Below are 18,708 nucleotides of genomic sequence, written 5' to 3' on the forward strand. Positions count from 1 at the left end.
AAAAAGTAGAAAAGAGAGGTAAAAAGGAAGACTGAGGTAAAAAAAAAAAAAATAAATAAAAATATAGTTTGGGTTTATTTTAGACAAAAGAGGAGAGAAAATGGGAAGAGCATATGAAGAGAAAAAATTAATGAGAAAGAGAATATGGAAAGAATAGAAAAAACATGAACAAGGAGAGAGATAGAACATAAAAGCAGAAACACTAAGAAAAAGAAGCAAAACAGCAAAATACAGAAAAAAAACATGAAAACCAATGAGATAATTAGAAACTAGGAAAAAAAGGAAAACAACAACAAGAATTAGAGCTGTGAAGAACAAGAAAAAGAAAGAAAGAATAAAAACAGGAGAACCACTAAGAGATAAAGAGGCAAAAATAGCAAAATAATGAGAAAACATGAAAAAAATGAGAGACAAATAGAAACAAGAAATAAAAGACAAAAAATAGAGCAGAGTTGATAGAAAGAACAAAAATGAGAAAAAAACCACTTCAAAAAAAGCAAAAAAACAGCAAAACCAAGACAAAACCATAAAAACAAATGAAAGACAAATAGAAACAAGAAATAGAGCAGAATTGATAGAAAGAAGAAAATAAGACTAAAAATAAAGGAAAAACAGCAAAATAAAGATAAAAACATAAAAAAAGGAAAGATAAATAGAAATCAGAAAAAAATATAAAAAATCAGAGCAGTCAATAGAAAAGAAAATGCAAAAAAAAAAAAAAAAAAAAAAAAAAAAAAAAACAGCAAAATAGATTAAAACAATTAATAATGAAAGATAAATAGAAATCAGAGCAGAGTGAACAGGAGAGTGACCACACAGGTAAACAAACACAGGGTAACTCTGGTGATAAGAGAGAGGCCTTAGTGACTGCCTGAAGGACTGGTGACTTGTAAACCATTCCTCCTTCATTCTTTATAGGAAGGAAGGGGAAAAACAAACTGGGGATTACAATATTATGATAGATTATGTGGTTTTGGAAGATATACAGCAGTGATGATGGTGTGTGTGTGTGTGTGTGTGTGTGTGTGTGTGTGTGTGTGTGTGTGTGTGTGTGTGTGTTTTGTTTTGTTTGCCATTACTAAAAATTATGATGAATTATTTGATTCTGAAATGTATACAGTAATGACATATTTGTTGTGTGTGTGTGTGTGTGTGTGTGTTTGGTTTTGTTTAGCATTACTAGAAACAAACTAGACATTACATAACAGTAAAAGAACAAACTTTGAAATACATTTATAATAGTAATGAACTAACTACAAGTAAAGTTTGAAGAAGCATACAGAATAATTGTCAGCATTGCCTTTCCTTAATGTTTTGTTAGTTAATTAGCAAATGAATGGAGTGAATAATACATTTGAATTATATAGTAAAGAATAAATTTTGAAATATAACAGTACTGAATAGCAGGTTAAGTTTGAAGAAGCATACTAAATAATTATCGTCAGTATTGCTTTGTTTTTTTATGTTTTTGTTAATTAACTAGCACAGGAATATAGTGAATAAAACTTTTGAGTTTTGAATTAAAGAACAAACTTTGAAATATCCATAATAGTAATGAACTGTGAGTGAGATGCATACTAAATCACTGCCAGTATTGCTTTTTTAGTGTTCTGTTAGTTAACCCCTTCAGTACCAGGATGTGTTTTCATATTTATTCTGCTTACTACTTGATTTTATACAGATTCAAAAACTTCCATGAGTATTAAAATAGTGAAGATTGGCCATTAATCTTCTGACCTCCATAGATCCTTCCTAATGTAAATAAAATCATCTAATCACACCCAGAACTCAAGGTGAAAATGCATCCCAGTACTGAAGGGGTTAATGAGATGAATGTAGTGAATAATACTTTAGAGTCTTGCATCATACATGTGTCCCGGTGCTGTGGTGAGTGTGACACAGATAACACTTGACACAGCACTACACAACACATGACACTAATTCCACCTTGAGTTTCTTATTATGTTGTCTGTACGTACGCATGTCAAATAAAGCAGTACATGTGCCTACAGCTGCTCACCTCACAAAGACCAACAGTGAATAAATAAGCTGTAATACTGACCATAAATAACAATGTTGAAGAAAAGAAAACCATTGCTCGTTTAAACTGTAACACCGACCTTAAAAAAATTATGAAAAAAGAATCATTGCTCATATAAATAAACAAGCTGTAATATTGACCATAAACAAATAACAATGAAGACAAGAGAATCATTGCTCGTATAAACTGTATTACTGACCTTCAATAAATAAAAATTATAATGACAACAGAATCATTGCTCCTACAAATAAATAAGCCGTAATTTTGGACATAAACAAATAACAATGAAGACAAGAGAACCAGTGCTCGTATAAATAAATAAATGTATTACTGACCTTCAATAAATAAAAAATGATAATGACAACAGAATCACTGCTCATACAAATAAACAAACTGTAAAATTGACCATAAATAAATAAATAATGCTGAAGAAAAGAACCATTGCTCTTATAAATAAATTGATGTAATACTGACCTTGAAAAAAACAAATGACAGTGATAATGAGAAGAGAATCGTTGCTCATTTGAATAAATAGCTCTAACACTGACCATAAAGAGAAAATCACAGCTCATATTTGATAATGATGGTAATGTTAATATGATGACCAAACAGCTGCTTATCTTAACTAAGCAATGAAGATGACCTATTGAAAAAATAATCATAATAATTGAGAAAGAGAGAGAGCAACTGATAAAAGAAATAATAATAACAATGAGCAAAAAAAATATAAAAACTGACTACAGAATCCTCCTCCTCCTCTTTGTCTCATTTTTCCTGTATCTATATGGGGGCTGTGGAAAATTATTACAAAAATACATACTAATAATACGTAGGAAACTGGTAATCATAATAATCAACCTTAATAAACAATACGATCTTAAATAACCTAACCTAACATAAAAAGCATAAACAAAACACTCAATAATAATAATAAAAAATGATAAAAATAATAACACAATGACTGACCTAATACAGTAAATTTGCACATAATAATCACTTAAGTACATATAAAACCATGAATAAACACCAAACTCATTTCTGGTCCCACTTAACCTTCCCTAGCAGATCCACATTACACAAGTCAATACAAAAATAGCAGAATAAATGTACTTCCTCCTCCTTATACTTCCCAGGAACACTTTGACTCAATGTTTATCTTCCGTCCTGCTGTTCTCTCTCTCTCTTACTTCTTGGAGTTTATGAGAGACAGGCTGACATTCATTGACGTATATGTTGGCTGATTTTTTAGTGTTTTGTTTACTGATCTATTTATTTTTTGGGAAGTTTTATTTATTTCTCTATTTTTTTTTTTTGTTTATTTGTGGGAGAGAGAGACCAGCTAACTTTCATTGACTCAAGAAATGTTAGCTTATTTTTTCAGTATTTTATTTACCATCTATTTTTTTAGAGGGTTTATTTGTGGTTTTGAGTTTTTTATTTATCTATTTACTTGTTTTTTGGTTTATTTGTGGTGAGAGACAGACAAGCAGACTTTCATTAACCCAAGAAAAATGTTGGCTTGTTTTTCAATGTTTTTTATTTACTTGTGTATTTATTTGTGGTGAGAGACAGACAGGCAGACTTTCATTGATTAGCTTGCTTTTTTTAGTTTTATTTACTTATTTTTGGTTTAGTGTATAGAGAGATGAGGGGAAATAGTAATCCTTCTTTCCTCCTAGTTTATATTTGTGTTTGTTTCGTGAATCTTAAAATAAACAATAAATATTTTCAGCATTATTTTTGGGCGTTTACAATACAGTGATAAGAGGAAATACTAAAAATCTTTCTTTTCGTTTTCTTTTTTCTTGATTATGTTTGTGTTTGTTTCATGAATGTTAAAATAGACAATAAATTTTAACTTTTCAGTGTTATTTTGAGGCATTTACTGTATAGAGTGAGATGAAATATTAATAAACATCTTTCTTCTCTTCTTTCTTTCTTTTTTTCTAGATTACGTTTGTGTTTGTTTCATGAATCTACGGATAAACAATTAAATATTTTTCAGTGTTATTTTTTTGGGCATTTACAATACAGTGATAAGAAAAAATATTAATCTCTTTTCTTTCTTTCTCTCTTTTTTTTCTAGATTATGTTTGTGTTTGTTTCATGAATCTAAGAAAACAATTCCATTTTTATTCATCAGTCATTTTTTGGGCATTTACTGCAGAGTGATGAGGGAAAATATTAGTAAACTTGTCTTTATTGATTTTTCTCTTGCTTATGTTTCTGCTCAGTGTTTCATAAATCTGAGAAAACATTTAACTTTTTATTTATCAGACTCACTTTTTGGGTGTTCTTTTATATAATGATGGGAGAACATATCAATAAACAAGTCTTTCTTTTTCTTTCTCAAATATCTTCCTGTTTCCCGTTTTTGTAAATTTACAAGAAACGATGAACTCTTTATTTCTTCAGTGTTGTTATTTTTTTTTTTTTTTTTTTTTATTTATTTTTTTTTTTAAACTGATAAGGAAACATGAATTAACACATCTTTCATTCTTTTCTTTTTCCAATTTGTGTTCAAGTTTCATACATCTACAAAATAAACAACAAACGATCTTTACACTATCATTATTTCTTTTTGGTTTCCTGAACATGTCAACTGATGAGGAAAAACACTCCTCAACACATCAACTAACCTACACCATTTCCTTCTTGCTCTTTACTCATTAATACATTTTTCTTGTATTTTCTTACCCCTAACCACAAATCTTAATCTTACTTATAAACTCCATTTTATTTTATTTTTTTCACTTTTATTCCTTTGAACTGTCTACTTACTGTGACCTCTAAATTGTTTCTTCCTTTAACTTTTACTCTTCCTTCCTTTAAACTGCAAACTTTCCCATCCATCCACTCCTCCCCTTGAACTAACTCTCTCTGTGGCCTTCTTACAACTATATATATATTTTTTACTAATTCATTTTTCTATTCCCCAATATAATTTTATGAACTGCTCACTGTCCTATCTATTCTCCTATCGCCTTGTACTAACTCCCTCTCTGCCCTCTTTGGAATATCTGTTTTTTATTACTATTCTACTTTTCTATACCTCTTGAACACTCTTTGTACCTTCGCTTGGAAATGTATGTTTTTTTTTCTTTCTTGCCTTTCTAAACCTCAAAACCCTCAATACTCCTCCCTGTTATTCTCTGTTTTTATTATTATTATTCTTTTCTATACCTCTTGAACACTTTTTGTATCTTCGGTTGGAAATGTATCTTTGTTAGTTTTTTTTTTTATTTCACCTTTCTATATCTCAAAACCCTCAATACTCCTCCCTGTTATTCTCCTCCCCCTCTCAAACTATCTCTCACTGTGGCCTCTCTTGGAAATATTTTAGTTATTTTTACTCATTTCACATTTTCAACACGCCAAAACAATCTGAACACTCTTTCCTTTAGTTCTCCAAGCCTTCCTTTGAACCGTTTACTTCTTCTTCTTGCCGAGAGTCATGGTGTGTGAGCTGAGTTGCTGCGTGGACACCTGGTGCTTTCTCTTCATGAACTCCGCCCTCTCGTCCTCCAGTCTCTTCTTCAAGTCGTCGTAACGTTTCTTCTCATCCGTGTTTTCTCTCTTCCATGCGTCGTACTTGTTCAGGAGCTGTGTGGATGTGAGAGGGAGACATATTTGTTTGTATTATAGAGGGTTACAGGGAAGGTTATTTCTATTGCACACACACACACACACACACACACAGCTCCTCCTCCTCCACAGACTTCTCTTTTTCATCATTCTATCTTTCTCTTCCTCCTCCACCTTCACACACACACTTACCTCCTTCTCCACCTCCTTGAGCTCCACCTCCTTCTCCTTAACGCGCAGCACGAAGGTCTGTTTCATCTCGTCCTCCTTCCGCTGCAGCTCCTCCCTGTGCTCCACCTTCTTCTGCTCAAACGTCTGCTGGAAACTCACAGGCTGGTTGTCCTCTCCTATGTCCGTGAAGCCCATCTGGAGAAACGACAGGGGGTTTTTATTCTATCTTGTTCTGCTTATCTATTTATCTATTTATTTATTTATTTTTATTTGGCTGATCTTTTTTATTTATTTTTATTATTCTATTTTATCTTTCTTTTTTCTTTGGTGTGTGTGTGTCTAATATCTTATATTTTCACCTGTGCCTCCTTCTTTTCTTCTGTGTTGTGTTGTGTGTGTGTGTGTGTGTGTGTGTGTGTGTGTGTGTGTGTGTGAAAAGAAAGTGGTAATACACAAATGCACACACACACAAAATGTGTTAATAAAAAAATGCAAAAAAACAAAAAGAAAGAAAGGATAATAGAAATAAAAAAAAAAAGTGTGTGTGTGTGTGTGTGTGCGTTTCAAGGATCTTCTTGCGGTAGAGTTCATAGTGGCGCTGGTGGGTGACCTCTCTCATGTCCTCCATGTTGGTGCGAATCAGCATCTCTCGCAGCTTTGTGAAGTCACAGTGGCTCTCATTCTCAACTGTGAGAGGGGGAGGGGCAGTGTGGAATATGTTAAGGCACTCACTCATACACACACATGCACTCGCAGTAAAACACATACCAATGCGCGCACACACACACACATACCACACAGTAAAACATACCAATACACATACATTTCTCTACACACACTCACCCTGCACAGTGCCCCAGGGGTATTGGCGAGCACGGACCATTTTGTTGCCAACCCTCACAAAGTCAGTGCTGCCAACCACCGCGAAGGGAAGCTGGCTGTTCATGTCTATGTTCACCTGCAGAGAGAACACCTGGTCACACACACAAACATACACACACACACTCACACACACTGTACTAATAGATTCATGTAAATAAAGTGACATGTAAGTAATAATTGATGTCTTCCAAAACACACACTGATAACCCAAATTAAATCCAACGAAAGGAACAAGAACACAAAAAACATATTAAAAACTCAAAATATACTCATTAAACCAAACCAAACATACAAAAACCCACCAAAAAAAAAAAAAAAACATTGAAAAACACAAACACACATTACAGCCTTTAAAACACCACACAACACCCAGACACACCACCAAACACCACACATTACCACCATTCACTACACCACTAAACCCAGCCACACTACCAAACACCAAACTCAATATTACCATTTAAACCACAAAACACGCCACACACACTCAAACACACCACTACCACAAAACCCACACACACCACACACACACACACACACACACACACACACACCACCAGCAGCAGCACCACACAGCACCTTGGCCATTGTATCATCATTGGTGGGGAACTGGTAGATGTGGATATTGTTTGTTTTAATCTCCTGTGTGATGCGCTGCTTGAACTTGGTGAGCTCAGACTTAGAGATGGTGTCTGCCTTGGCAATGATGGGGATGATGTTCACCTTGGAGTCCAGCTTCTTCATGCACACCAGGTCAATGCTCTTCAGCCTGTGGGGAGATGAGGTCAGCTCAGCTCAGGTCAAGTCAGATTAAGTTAGGGTAGATCAGGTTACGTTAGGTTAGATTAGAGATGAAAGAGGAGGATAAAAGAGGAAATTGCTAGAGAGAGAGAGAGAGAGAGAGAGAGAGAGAGAGAGAGAGAGAGAGAGAGAGAGAATTCTAAAGATTGAGACTACCACCAAATAAAGACTTAAATCAAATAAGAAAATAAATGAATGAATAAATAAATAAATAAACAAATAAATGGCACAAGATTAACACAATACTAAGAATTAACCAATTAGCAAAATAAAGAAATACTTGAAATAAACAACTGTAAGCCTTAAGAGACTACCAAATAAATACAGATAAATAAATAAATAGATAAATAAATAAATAAATAAATAAATAACAGATTAAGTATGTACATGGACTTTTACAACCCTAACTTAACCTAACGTACCAAATAATTTAATTAGGGGAGGCTGTGGCGTAGTGGATAAGGTGGTGGTGGTGGGATCGGGCAGATGTCCACGCACAGGTTCGAATCCCACCACATACAGTCTTAAACACTTTGCCACATGTCGAGTGGTTTAAAATTACCAACGTGTCACCATGACACCCAGGTTCCAGGTGGTTACACCCAAGATGAGCTTGGGTGGTGATATGGGCCCTAATATGGGTACCAATATAAATAAAATTGCCTGCGCCACTAATGGACAGAAGCTGAACAGCACTTCTTACACACTCTTCAAGTAAGCCTACAGGTGCTATAAGCCTCAGCGTAAAAAAAAAAAAGAAAGAAAGAAAGATAGAAAGAAAAGAAAGAAAGAAAGAAAATAAATAAGGAAAGAAAGAAAGAAAGAAATTAAGTATGTACATGGACCTTTACAACCCTAACCTAAGCTAATGTACCCATGAGATTAGCAAATAAATGAATAAATAAACAGGGGATTAAGTATATGGACCTTTACTACCCTAACCTAACCTAACCTAACCTAACCTAACCTACCCGTGGCCAGTGGGGCAGATGAAGTAGAGGCAGGCGTGTATCCGAGTGTCGTGGTAAGAGGAGAGGCTGCGTTTGATCTTGAGTTCCTCCTGCAGGTAGTCGTCAAACTGCTTGTCGATGTAGTCCACGATGGCGGTGAAGCTGTCCCCCTTGTTGATCTGGTCCCCGTAGCCCACCGTGTCCACTATTGTCAGCTGTGGGGGGGCGGGGGAGATTGAATGAATGACTCTGATAACTACTTAACCACTTCAGTACTGGGATGCATTTTTACCCTGATTTTTGGGTGTGATTAGACTATTTTATTTATATTAGGAAGGATATATGGATGTCAGTAGATTAATGGCCAGAGTCCTTACTATTTCAATCCCTCATATAAGTTTCTGAAGCTGTATAAAATCACCAAAATAGTAACTAGAATGAATATGAAAGTGTGGCATGGTACTGAGGGAGTTAACATTTCCTAACCTAGTTCAATGTAATCTTATTTATCTTATCATAATGAGTTAACCTAACCTAACAGAACCAAACCTAACCTAACCACTATTGTAAACTGGTGGGGAGTAGGAGAGAATGATATCTACTTAATATTTTCTACCCTGATTCAATGTTATCTTATTTATCCTAACAAAATCTGATCTTACGTACCTCTACCAAGCCTTAACCTAACCTAACCGAACAGTAATTATTAGCCAACCTAACTTTGTTTAATCCAACTTAAGTTAGCTTATCCTAACCTAATTGCTACTGTCAGCCAGGGATGAGGGGCAGGAGTGAATGAATGGCTCTGATATCCAATTAATATTTCCTAACTTAATCCTAACATAATCTGACCTTACCTTTACCTAACCTGACTTTTAACCCAACCTAACTATACTCATTTACTAACCTAACCTGACCTAACCCAACTTAACTTGACCTATCCTAACCTAACCTAACCACTACTGTCAGCTGGAGGTGTGGGGTGTGAGGCAGCAGTGATTGAATGCCTAATATCTACTTATCATTCCCTAACCTAATTCAACGTGATCTTACTTATCCTATCATTATGAGCTAACCTAATCTAACCTAACCTAACCACTACTGTCCGCTGGGGAGGGAGGCAGGAGCAGGAATGAATAAAAGACTTTGATATCTTCTGAATGTTTCCTAACCTAATTTTATATGATCCTCTCCTAATGTAATCTAATCTGATCTAACTTGACTTGATCTAGAGGAACTGAATCCTAACCTATCTGTTTTCTTTTATCTAACATTTTCTTTGTAACCTGACCTAACCATAATTAACCACAATCTTGATCTAGAGTAACTGAATCTTAACCTAACCTATCTGTTATCTTTCATCTAACCTTTTTTTTTTTTTTTATTTATTTTTTACCTAACCCACTCTAACCATAATTAGCTGCAATCTTGATCTAGACCCAATAGGAACTGAATCTTAACCTAACCTATCTGTTTCCTTTTATTTAATTTTTTTTTCCCTTAACCTAACCTAACCTAACCTATCTGTTTCCTTTTATTTAATCTTTTTTTTTCCCTTAACCTAACCTAACCATAATTAGCCCCAATCTTGATCTAGAGGAACTGAATCTTAACCTAATCTTTTTTTTATCTAACATTTTTTTAACCTAACCTAACCTAACCATAATTACCTGCAATCTTGATCTAGAATAACTGAATCTTAACCTAATCTGTTTTTTTCTTTTTTCTTAACCTAACCTAACCATAATTATCCCCAATCTTGATGAAGAGTAACTGAATCTTAGCCTAACCTATCTGTTTTCTTTTATCTAACCTTTTTTTTTTATAACCTAACCATAATTAGCCTCAACTGTGACCATAACCTAACTACTGTTGTCAGCTGTTTAGGGAAAGGAGTGACTGAACAGGACAAAAACTTAATATTCCCTAATTTAATCTGATTAAATTTACTTAACTTAATCTTATCCTAGGCTCACTTGATCTTACCTAACCTAACCTCACCTCACCTAAGCTAACCTAACTTAATCTTAACCTAGGCTCACTTAATCTTACCTCACTTCACCTCACCTCACCTCACCTAACCACTATCATCGGCTGTGTGTGGGGGACAAGGGAGAAATGACCAATATTGACAAAATCTTAATATTCCTTACCTTAATTTCATCCAATCCAACTGTATTCTATTCTAATCATATTCAGAACTTATTTCATTTATTCTGTAGTAATATAATCTTACCTAACCTGACTTAACCTAACCTAATCTAATCTTTCTTTACCTTAACTAACCTAATCTTACTTGTCACTTAACCCAATTTAAAATAACCTTACTTTACCTTACCTTACCTAACCTAACCTTCAAAACTCAATCTAATTAACTCTTACTTAACCTAATCTAATCTTACTTTTCCTTAACTTGTAACTTAACCCAATTTAAAATAACCTTACCTTACCTAACCTAACCTTCAAAACTCAATCTAACTAGCCCTTACAGCCACACCACCTAACCTCACCTAAAGCTTCACCTACCCTTCCCTAACTTTTTTTTTTTATGCAAGAAGGGAAACTAACAGGCGACAAAAAATATAAATACAAAAAAAAAGACCCACTTAATTGCCAGTCCCCTTGCAGGTCTAAACTAAAACTCATTCTACCTTCCCTAACCTAACCTTACTTTTTTTTGTTTTTTGCAAGAAGGGAAACTGACCATGAAAAAATAAAATAAATAAATAAAAAAAAGACCCACTTAATTGCCAGTCCCCTTGCAGGTCTAAACTAAAACTCATTCAATCTTCCCTAACCTAACTTAACCTAACCTCAAAAAACACTCAATACAAACCAATCCAACCCTATCCTAACCTACCCTTACCCTGCCCCTCATATCACCTTACCTTACCTTACCTTGACCTTCACATTAGTCCCCTAACCTAACCTAATCAACTCTAACCTAACCTACCCACAAATAAATAAATAAATGAAGAAAACAAACCTTACGATGAGTTTCACATTGATCTTAAGCTAACCTAACTTAGAAAATAAATAAATTAATTAAATAAAAAATAATAAAAATATAACAACAGCCTACCCTTGACCTGACCTGTCCTGCCCTCATCTGACCTGACCTGACCTTGAGCTTGACGTTGGACTCCTGCAGCTCGTAGGTGTGTGACTTGAGCTTGACGGCCGGCAGGGTGTGTGGGGCAGGGTTCGACTCAAAGCTGGTGTTGAAGAGGGTGTCCATTAAAGTTGATTTTCCCATCCCTGTCTCACCTGGGGACATGATGGGTGGGGTGAGTGGTGGTGGTGGTGGTAGAATAAGGATGTGGTGTTAAGAGAATGAATGAAGTTGTGGTGGTGATGGAAGGGGGTTAGTGTGGTGGTGGTGGTGGTGGTGGTGGTGGTGGTGGTGGTGGTAGTAGAAGTAGTAGTAGTAGTATAAAAAAAAAAAAAAAAAAGAAAAAGATAATACAAACACAAATACTATCTCTACACACACACACACACACACACACACACACACACACACTCACCGATGCAGAGAATATTGAAGGTGAAGCCATTCTGAGTGCTCTTGGCCACCAGTTGGTCTGGCAGGGAGTCAAATCCCACGTGGCCAGACAGCTTCAGGGTCCGCACCTTCTCCTCAACCTGAATAGCAGGGCAGTATTAGGTTAGCTGTGGTGGTGGTGGTGGTGAGTAGAGGGTGTGGGTGATGAGGAAGTGTTTGGATGGATTAGTGTGTGTGTATTTACCTAATTGTATTTACCTAATTGTGTGTGTGTGTGTGTGTGTGTGTGTGTGTGTGTGTGTGTGTGTGTGTGTTAGATGTTAAGTTATGTTAGGCTTGCAGAAGTGGTGGTTTGATTTGGTTAAGTTAGGTGGTGGTGGTGGTGGACTAAATTAATTTTGTGGTGGTGTTGTTTAGTGTGGTTAGATGGTTAGATCGGGTTAGGTTTGTGGTGGTAGAGGTGGTGGTGGTGGTGGACATTTCTTCCCTATCAGTAGGTTTTACAAAGCAATGCATTAAATAATGAAATAATGCCAGTAAATAAATGTCTTTGCATGAATAAACAATTGGCAGTAAATATATATACAAAGAAGTTATTCACTCAATAAAGACTCAATCACAATACAATGTCTTCACAAGAAGGGATCTCATAACTTAAATGCAATAAAACTTAACAAAACGGAAAAAATAATCAAACAAAAGATAAAACCTACCAAAAAAATAAATATATAAAAAAGGAAACAGAATAAAGTAATAAAAAAGACTTAAGAAAAAATAATGCAATCTAGTTTTATTATAATGAATAGAAAAGGAGACACTGGTAAGCTAATAAGTAAAATGACCGAACACAGTAACCAACACACACTTCAATATTACCAAGCAACACACTTCACTGCATCACCAACCCGTGTGTGTGTGTGTGTGTGTGTGTGTGTGTGTGTGTGTGTGTGTGTGTGTGTGTATGTGTTACCTAATTGTATGTACATACAGGGTTCGAGTGGGGCTCATAGTGTCCTGTCTCCATATCTCCACTTAACTAAATTTTTCTTTAAAGTTATGTGCATTATGTGCTGTCAACTTCATCACTCAAAGCATTCCATTTATCCACTGTTCTATGTGAAAACTGTATTTTCCAATATCCTTCACACACTGCCTCATCCTGATCTTCTTTGCATGTCCTCTTGTCCTTCCATCTTCTTGTCACCAGCACCAGATCTTCCTTGTCTATCTTTTCAATGCCATTGACTATCTTGTGTATTGTTATTAGGTCTCCTCATTCTCTTCTATCTTGTAAGGTTGGCAGTCCCATTTCCTTCAGCCATTCTTCATATGTTAGGTCCATTAGTTCTGGCACCATCTTTGTAGCAATCTTCTAGATCCGTTATCTTCTTATATCCTTTTTCAAGCTCAATGACCCCACCACTGCTGCATATTCTAGCTTAGGACGTATCATGCTCGTAATAATCTTTTTCATTACATCCTTGTCCAAGTACTGAAGTGCCACTCTAATATTAGTCAACAATTTATATAATGATCCAAATATCTTACTCAGGGGTTTCTCAGGGTTCAGATTTTCCTGTATAATCACTCCCAGATCTTTTTCCTCTTTAGTCTTCATTATTTGTTCCATTATAGTTCCATACTGGTCTTCTCTTACTCTTTCCTAGTTCCATTACGTGACATTTCTTGGCATTGAACTCCAATTTCACTTCTTACTCCGCTCACAGATTTTGTTTATATCTTCCTGTAACAGCAAAGAGTCCTCCCGGATTTTGATAACTCTTAACAGCTTTGTATCATTAGCAAACAAATAAATATAACTGTTTACCCTAATGTGAATGTCATTTACATATACTATCTGGAATATAATGGGGCTAACACTGACCCTTGTGGCACTCTGCTGGTTACTTTACTCCAAGAGTAGTATGTATCTCTCATCACAGTTCTCATCTCTCTGTCCTTCAAGTAATCCTTCATCCAATCTAACATAATTCCTTGCAATCCTCCTATGTTCTCTAACTTCCAAAGTAGTCTTGCCATGAAGGACTTTATCAAAAACCTTTGTATGTCTAGGTATACTGTGTCCACCATCCATCTCTGCTTTCCAGTCCTTCTATTACTCTTGAGTAGAAACTTAATAAATTAGAGACACATGATCTTCCTGTCCTAAACCCAAATTGTCTGTTTGATATAACATGTTTTTCCAGATATTTAACCTATTTTTCCTTGATAACAATTTCACATACCTTCCCCACAACACTTGTAAGTGATACCGGTCTGTAATTCAATGGCTCAGTTGACTTTCCTCCTTTGAATATTGGGATTACGTTGGCTCTCCTCCATTCTAGTGTACTCTACCTTCTGTGTGTGTGTGTGTGTGTGTGTGTGTGTGTGTGTGTGTGTGTGTGTGTGTGTGTGTGTGTGTGTGTGTGTGTGAGCTAAGCCTACATCAGCCTCTTTATTAAAGCCACACCAGCAACAAGATTATAAACACAAGAATAATAAGAAAAAAAAAGCATTTATATGTTCATCTATAACACCTCACTCGGCACACATAAACACAACTGTGTTTCTTAATATGAGCTCTGCAAATATAAGCTTCTTTAATCTCACACTTTTATTATTTATCTATTTTACTTTTATGCTAAGGAGAAAGCAAAGAATAATTTCCGAATGTACAGTATATACAGTACATATGAGTTTTCAAAAATTTTTAAATACAGTATTTTTTGTTCAGATTAAGGGTACTGTGAATCTTAAGCACACACACACATCTAACACTACATAAATAAGGATAATTAAGACAACCATTTGCACACACACACACACGTAGTGTAGTAGTTAGCATGCTCGGCTCGGAACCAAGAGGGCCTGGCTTTGAGTCCTGGGAGCGGCGAGGCAAATGGGCAAGCCTCTTAATGTGTAGCCCCTGAAGACCTAGCAGCAAATAGTTACAGGATGTAACTTGAGGGGTTGTGGCCTCCCGGTGTGGTTTCAGCCCTACCCAAAGATTGGTCAGTATGAGCTCTGAGCTCTTTCCGTACGGGAAAGGCTGGTTGGGTGACCAGTAGGCTACCGTGGTGAATAACACACACACACACACACACACACACACACACACACACACACAAACACAAACAACGTAGTTAGCACGCTCACCTCACAACCAAGAGGGTCTGGGTTCGAATCCCAGAAAGCAGCAATGCAAATGGGCAAGCCTCTTAATGTGTGGCCCCTGTTCACCTTGCAGTAAATAGGCACAGGATGTAACTTGAGGGGTTGTGGCCTCGCTGTCCTGGTGTGTGGAGTGTGTTGTGGTTTCAACCTTACCTGAAGATCGATCTATGAGCTCTGAGGTCGCTCCATAATGGGAAAGGCTGGGTGGAGAACCAGCAGGCGACCGTGGTGAATTTCACACACACACACACCTAAGTTTTTCCCGAACTAATGTATACTTTCCTTCCATACAATAAAAAAATGCACCATTTATTATCATTATCACAAAAGCCAAGCCACACCTCTACCACTACACACACACACAGCGGCAGCCCCAATACCTGTCCGGGGTACCAGTCCCCTAGGTGCAGGTCAGGGCTAGGAGGGGTGAAGGGTGGGCTGGCGACTGACTGGGCGGAGGAGGAGGAAGGCACAGAGCCCTCCCTCGACCCCCCTCCCTCCACACCACAGTATGGGGACTAGGCTGGGAGGTCAGTGTGTGGCTGTGGCGATGTAGAGACGCACACACTCACCCACTCACACACACACACACACAATTCAATCTATTTTTTATTATTTTTTAGTCGAATACTTAGCAAAAATTTATCTTCTTTCCTTACACATACACTCTCTCTATTTAGTATTTTTCTTTTTTAATTGAATACTTCATAAAAAGTCATCATATATATATCCTTTCCTCACACAAATACACTATTCAATCTTTTTTTTTTTTAGATGAATACTAAACAATTTTTTTTCTTCTTTCTCTACACACACACACATACTCTCTCTATTCATTCAATCTATCTATTTTTCTTTACTCTATTTAAATACTTCACCAAATATCATCTATATCTCTCCTTTCCACACACACACACACACACTCAACCCTTCCAGTACAATGACACGTTTTCATATTAATTTAGCAAATTTATTCAGTTTCATCAAATACTTATGCTGAGATTGAAATAGTGAAGACTCTGGCCATTAATCTTCTGACCTCAATAGACCCTTCCTAATATAAACAAAATCGTCAAATCATATCCAAAACTCATGGTAAAAATGCGTCCCAGTATTCAAGGAGTTAAGTAACCTACACTCATTTCAACTGCTTAAATATCTAAAAGTTTCAGGAGAGAGAGAGAGAATGAATAAACTCGTATCGTATTTCAAATCTCAAAATATTCACATCCAACCTGACAATACCATCACATACGACATAAAACTCACCATTCCTACACATCCTCTCACCTCACCAGGCACAACAAGCAGCCACAACTCACCAAATCACAAGGAAATACAAATAAAACAAAAAAATCATGAGAACTGTTGCTTCATATCCTGTCAGGTCACACCCATTTATCTCACCCCCCATATCTCCCTCCCCGCCCATTACCTACCCATACACGTGCCTTATATTAATGGAGCACTGCCTTATGGGTCATGTATGGTGGTTTTGAGGGAAAATAAGGCCTAGAAGAGGGAAATAAAGGGTAAAATAAGGCTCACCGGAGGACGTTCAACAGCTACGGCCGCCATGTTTGTTGTTAAGTGGTGACTGTGTCCGATTTCCTGTCTTTGTGGTGGTGGCTTCAATAAGGGCTGTGTGTTCTATCAATCCTGTTTTATATTTGTTTATTTAGCTTTTAATTATGTGTATATTTAATTTGTATATTTTTTTGTTTATAGTGAAAATTAAGTGGGTATTCATTAGGTAAGGTAGTGTCCGATTCCTTTACCTCGATTTTTTGCGGCGCTGGCTTCCGTAGTGATTATGTGTTTTATTTATCTTGCTTTCTATTCCTTATTTTATATCTTATTTATTTCTATATGTACTTTTTTCTCTTTTTACTTATAAGAGAAGCATGTAAGTAGATATGGAAAGGAGTGTCCGATTATTTTTTGTGGCACTGGCTTTGGTGCGATGCCATGTGGTATATTACCCGTGTTTTCTATTTATTTATTTATATCTATGTTTTTTAGGGGGCTAATAGAGAACAGTATCTGGATGAATAGTAAATATGTAATAAATTCTGTGGCAGTGACTTCGACGACTGTGTGGATGTGTGAGTGGATCAGATGGGTTCACATGACTCCATGAGCCACTTTTTTGTGGTTAGTGGCTGCCACAAAAAATGGTCAAAATAGATCGCACATATCACTATGGCTACATACGTACACACGGACTATTATTTGTGGCGACAACAAAATCGTGGCGGGTACCGGTGGGCGGATCCATTTTCTCGACCACATAACTGTGGCCGGCCACAGTGGCCAGCGATAGAAACCGTTATTTCAAATGGCAGCATACAACACTCGAGCCACTTTCAGTTGCCGCCACCTTGTCACCCGCGTTACACTGTCACTCAGTCAACTATTCGTAACGTGAGTGAAGAAGGTGGAAGGCATGTCCAAGTTATTTGACTGTGAGGTATTGATTGCAGAGGTCGAGAAACGACCAGCTCTGTACGATTTCCAGCTAAAGGAATACAGTGATAAGAATCTGAAAGAAAAGTTGTGGACGGAAGTGTGTGAGGCGGTGGTCACTGACTGGACTGGTCTTTCGCCTGGAGAAAGATATGAGAAAGGTAACAACACAATATACGTTATTGAAACAAAGAACGCTGCTCATCACTAAATGTTGCTACACCTGTCTGCTTGTCTCTCCGTTTGTCTGTCTCTCTTTGTATGTTGGCATGTATGCATGTTTATAGGTGTGTATGTGCGTAGCCTCTGTGTGTTCACACACACACACACACACACACACACACACACATACATATATATATATATATATATATATATATATATATATATATATATATATATATATATATATATATATATATATATATATATATATATATATATATATATATATATATATATATATATATATATATATATATATATATATATATATATATATATATATATATATATATATATATATATATATATATATATATATATATATATATATATATATATATATATATATATATATATATATGTGTGTGTGTGTGTGTGTGTGTGTGTGTGTGTGTGTTTATATAGTAAATATTTGTTTCTTGTCACAATATGTGCAGACTCGGGTTTCACTTATCGTGTAGGTATTTACATGTTGTTGTGCTGCCATGGAACAACTCCCTGAGGACTAGTTAAGTGTGAGGCAAAGTGATCTCTTAAGGGTTTCCGGTTTCCCTCTCATATTACATTTCTAGTCACTCCAGTGCCAACACGTGTGACGTCCATACAAAGTGTCCGTGAAGTGGACACCCTCATGCCTGACGACAAAGTTGTGTTTTGCAGCATGCCTTGACTGTTGCATCACAAAATTCTGGTGTTACATCCAGAGCTCTGAAAAATTCTCCACTTGTTTGCCGGTATACCAAACGTGCACTCAACCGTGGCCATGTCTTGCAGGTGACAGTCGAATAGTCGATAGCTGAAAACAGGCAGTTGACCTGTCAGATTCTTGTTTGGAGAAGGCCTGAGAATATTTTCAGTCAAAGCAAATGCCTGACCACTGACGATAACACGTGGGCCAGAGTGTC

General features: G+C 36.3%; 2 protein-coding genes across 3 annotated transcripts in view; one reads left to right on the forward strand and one right to left on the reverse strand.

Annotated features, from left to right (window-relative positions):
* Positions 1–981: 981 nt before the first annotated feature.
* On the reverse strand, positions 982–16,757 carry LOC123507828 (septin-2-like). Of its 2 annotated transcripts, none has more exons than XM_045261061.1 (9): positions 16,661–16,757; positions 11,958–12,075; positions 11,555–11,697; positions 8,452–8,645; positions 7,259–7,448; positions 6,641–6,755; positions 6,358–6,484; positions 5,846–5,993; positions 982–5,644 (listed from the first exon to the last, which is right to left on the reverse strand). In XM_045261061.1, the coding sequence occupies exons 1-9, from the start codon at positions 16,688–16,690 to the stop codon at positions 5,471–5,473; spliced, it is 1,239 nt and encodes a 412-aa protein (XP_045116996.1). In that variant the 5' UTR covers positions 16,691–16,757; the 3' UTR covers positions 982–5,470. The 2 variants fall into 2 exon arrangements, with proteins under 2 accessions (XP_045116996.1, XP_045116986.1); XM_045261051.1 differs by having other exon boundaries at positions 5,819–5,992; positions 6,357–6,484.
* Positions 16,758–17,371: 614 nt separating this feature from the next.
* LOC123507832 overlaps positions 17,372–18,708 on the forward strand; it is a 3,979-nt gene continuing 2,642 nt past the window's right edge. The window contains exon 1 of the mRNA XM_045261076.1: positions 17,372–17,739. Within this exon, the coding sequence (XP_045117011.1) occupies positions 17,559–17,739 (181 nt within the window). The 5' untranslated portion in view covers positions 17,372–17,558. The remainder of the gene's footprint in view (positions 17,740–18,708) is intronic.

This window comes from Portunus trituberculatus, chromosome 3, assembly GCF_017591435.1.
Source record: "Portunus trituberculatus isolate SZX2019 chromosome 3, ASM1759143v1, whole genome shotgun sequence".
NCBI classification, from domain to species: Eukaryota; Metazoa; Arthropoda; class Malacostraca; order Decapoda; family Portunidae; genus Portunus; species Portunus trituberculatus.

What these genes read in the sequence shown, in the direction of transcription:
- LOC123507828 (XM_045261051.1), bottom strand. Translation starts at nt 16,690, where the DNA reads ATGGCGGCCGTAGCTGTTGAACGTCCTCCG. An exon ending in TAGCTGTTGAACGTCCTCCG is followed by an intron (nt 12,076 to 16,660) that starts GTGAGCCTTATT and finishes CCTGCTATTCAG; the next exon opens with GTTGAGGAGAAGGTGCGGAC. An exon ending in TCAAGGAGGTGGAGAAGGAG is followed by an intron (nt 5,645 to 5,818) that starts GTAAGTGTGTGT and finishes ACATCCACACAG; the next exon opens with CTCCTGAACAAGTACGACGC.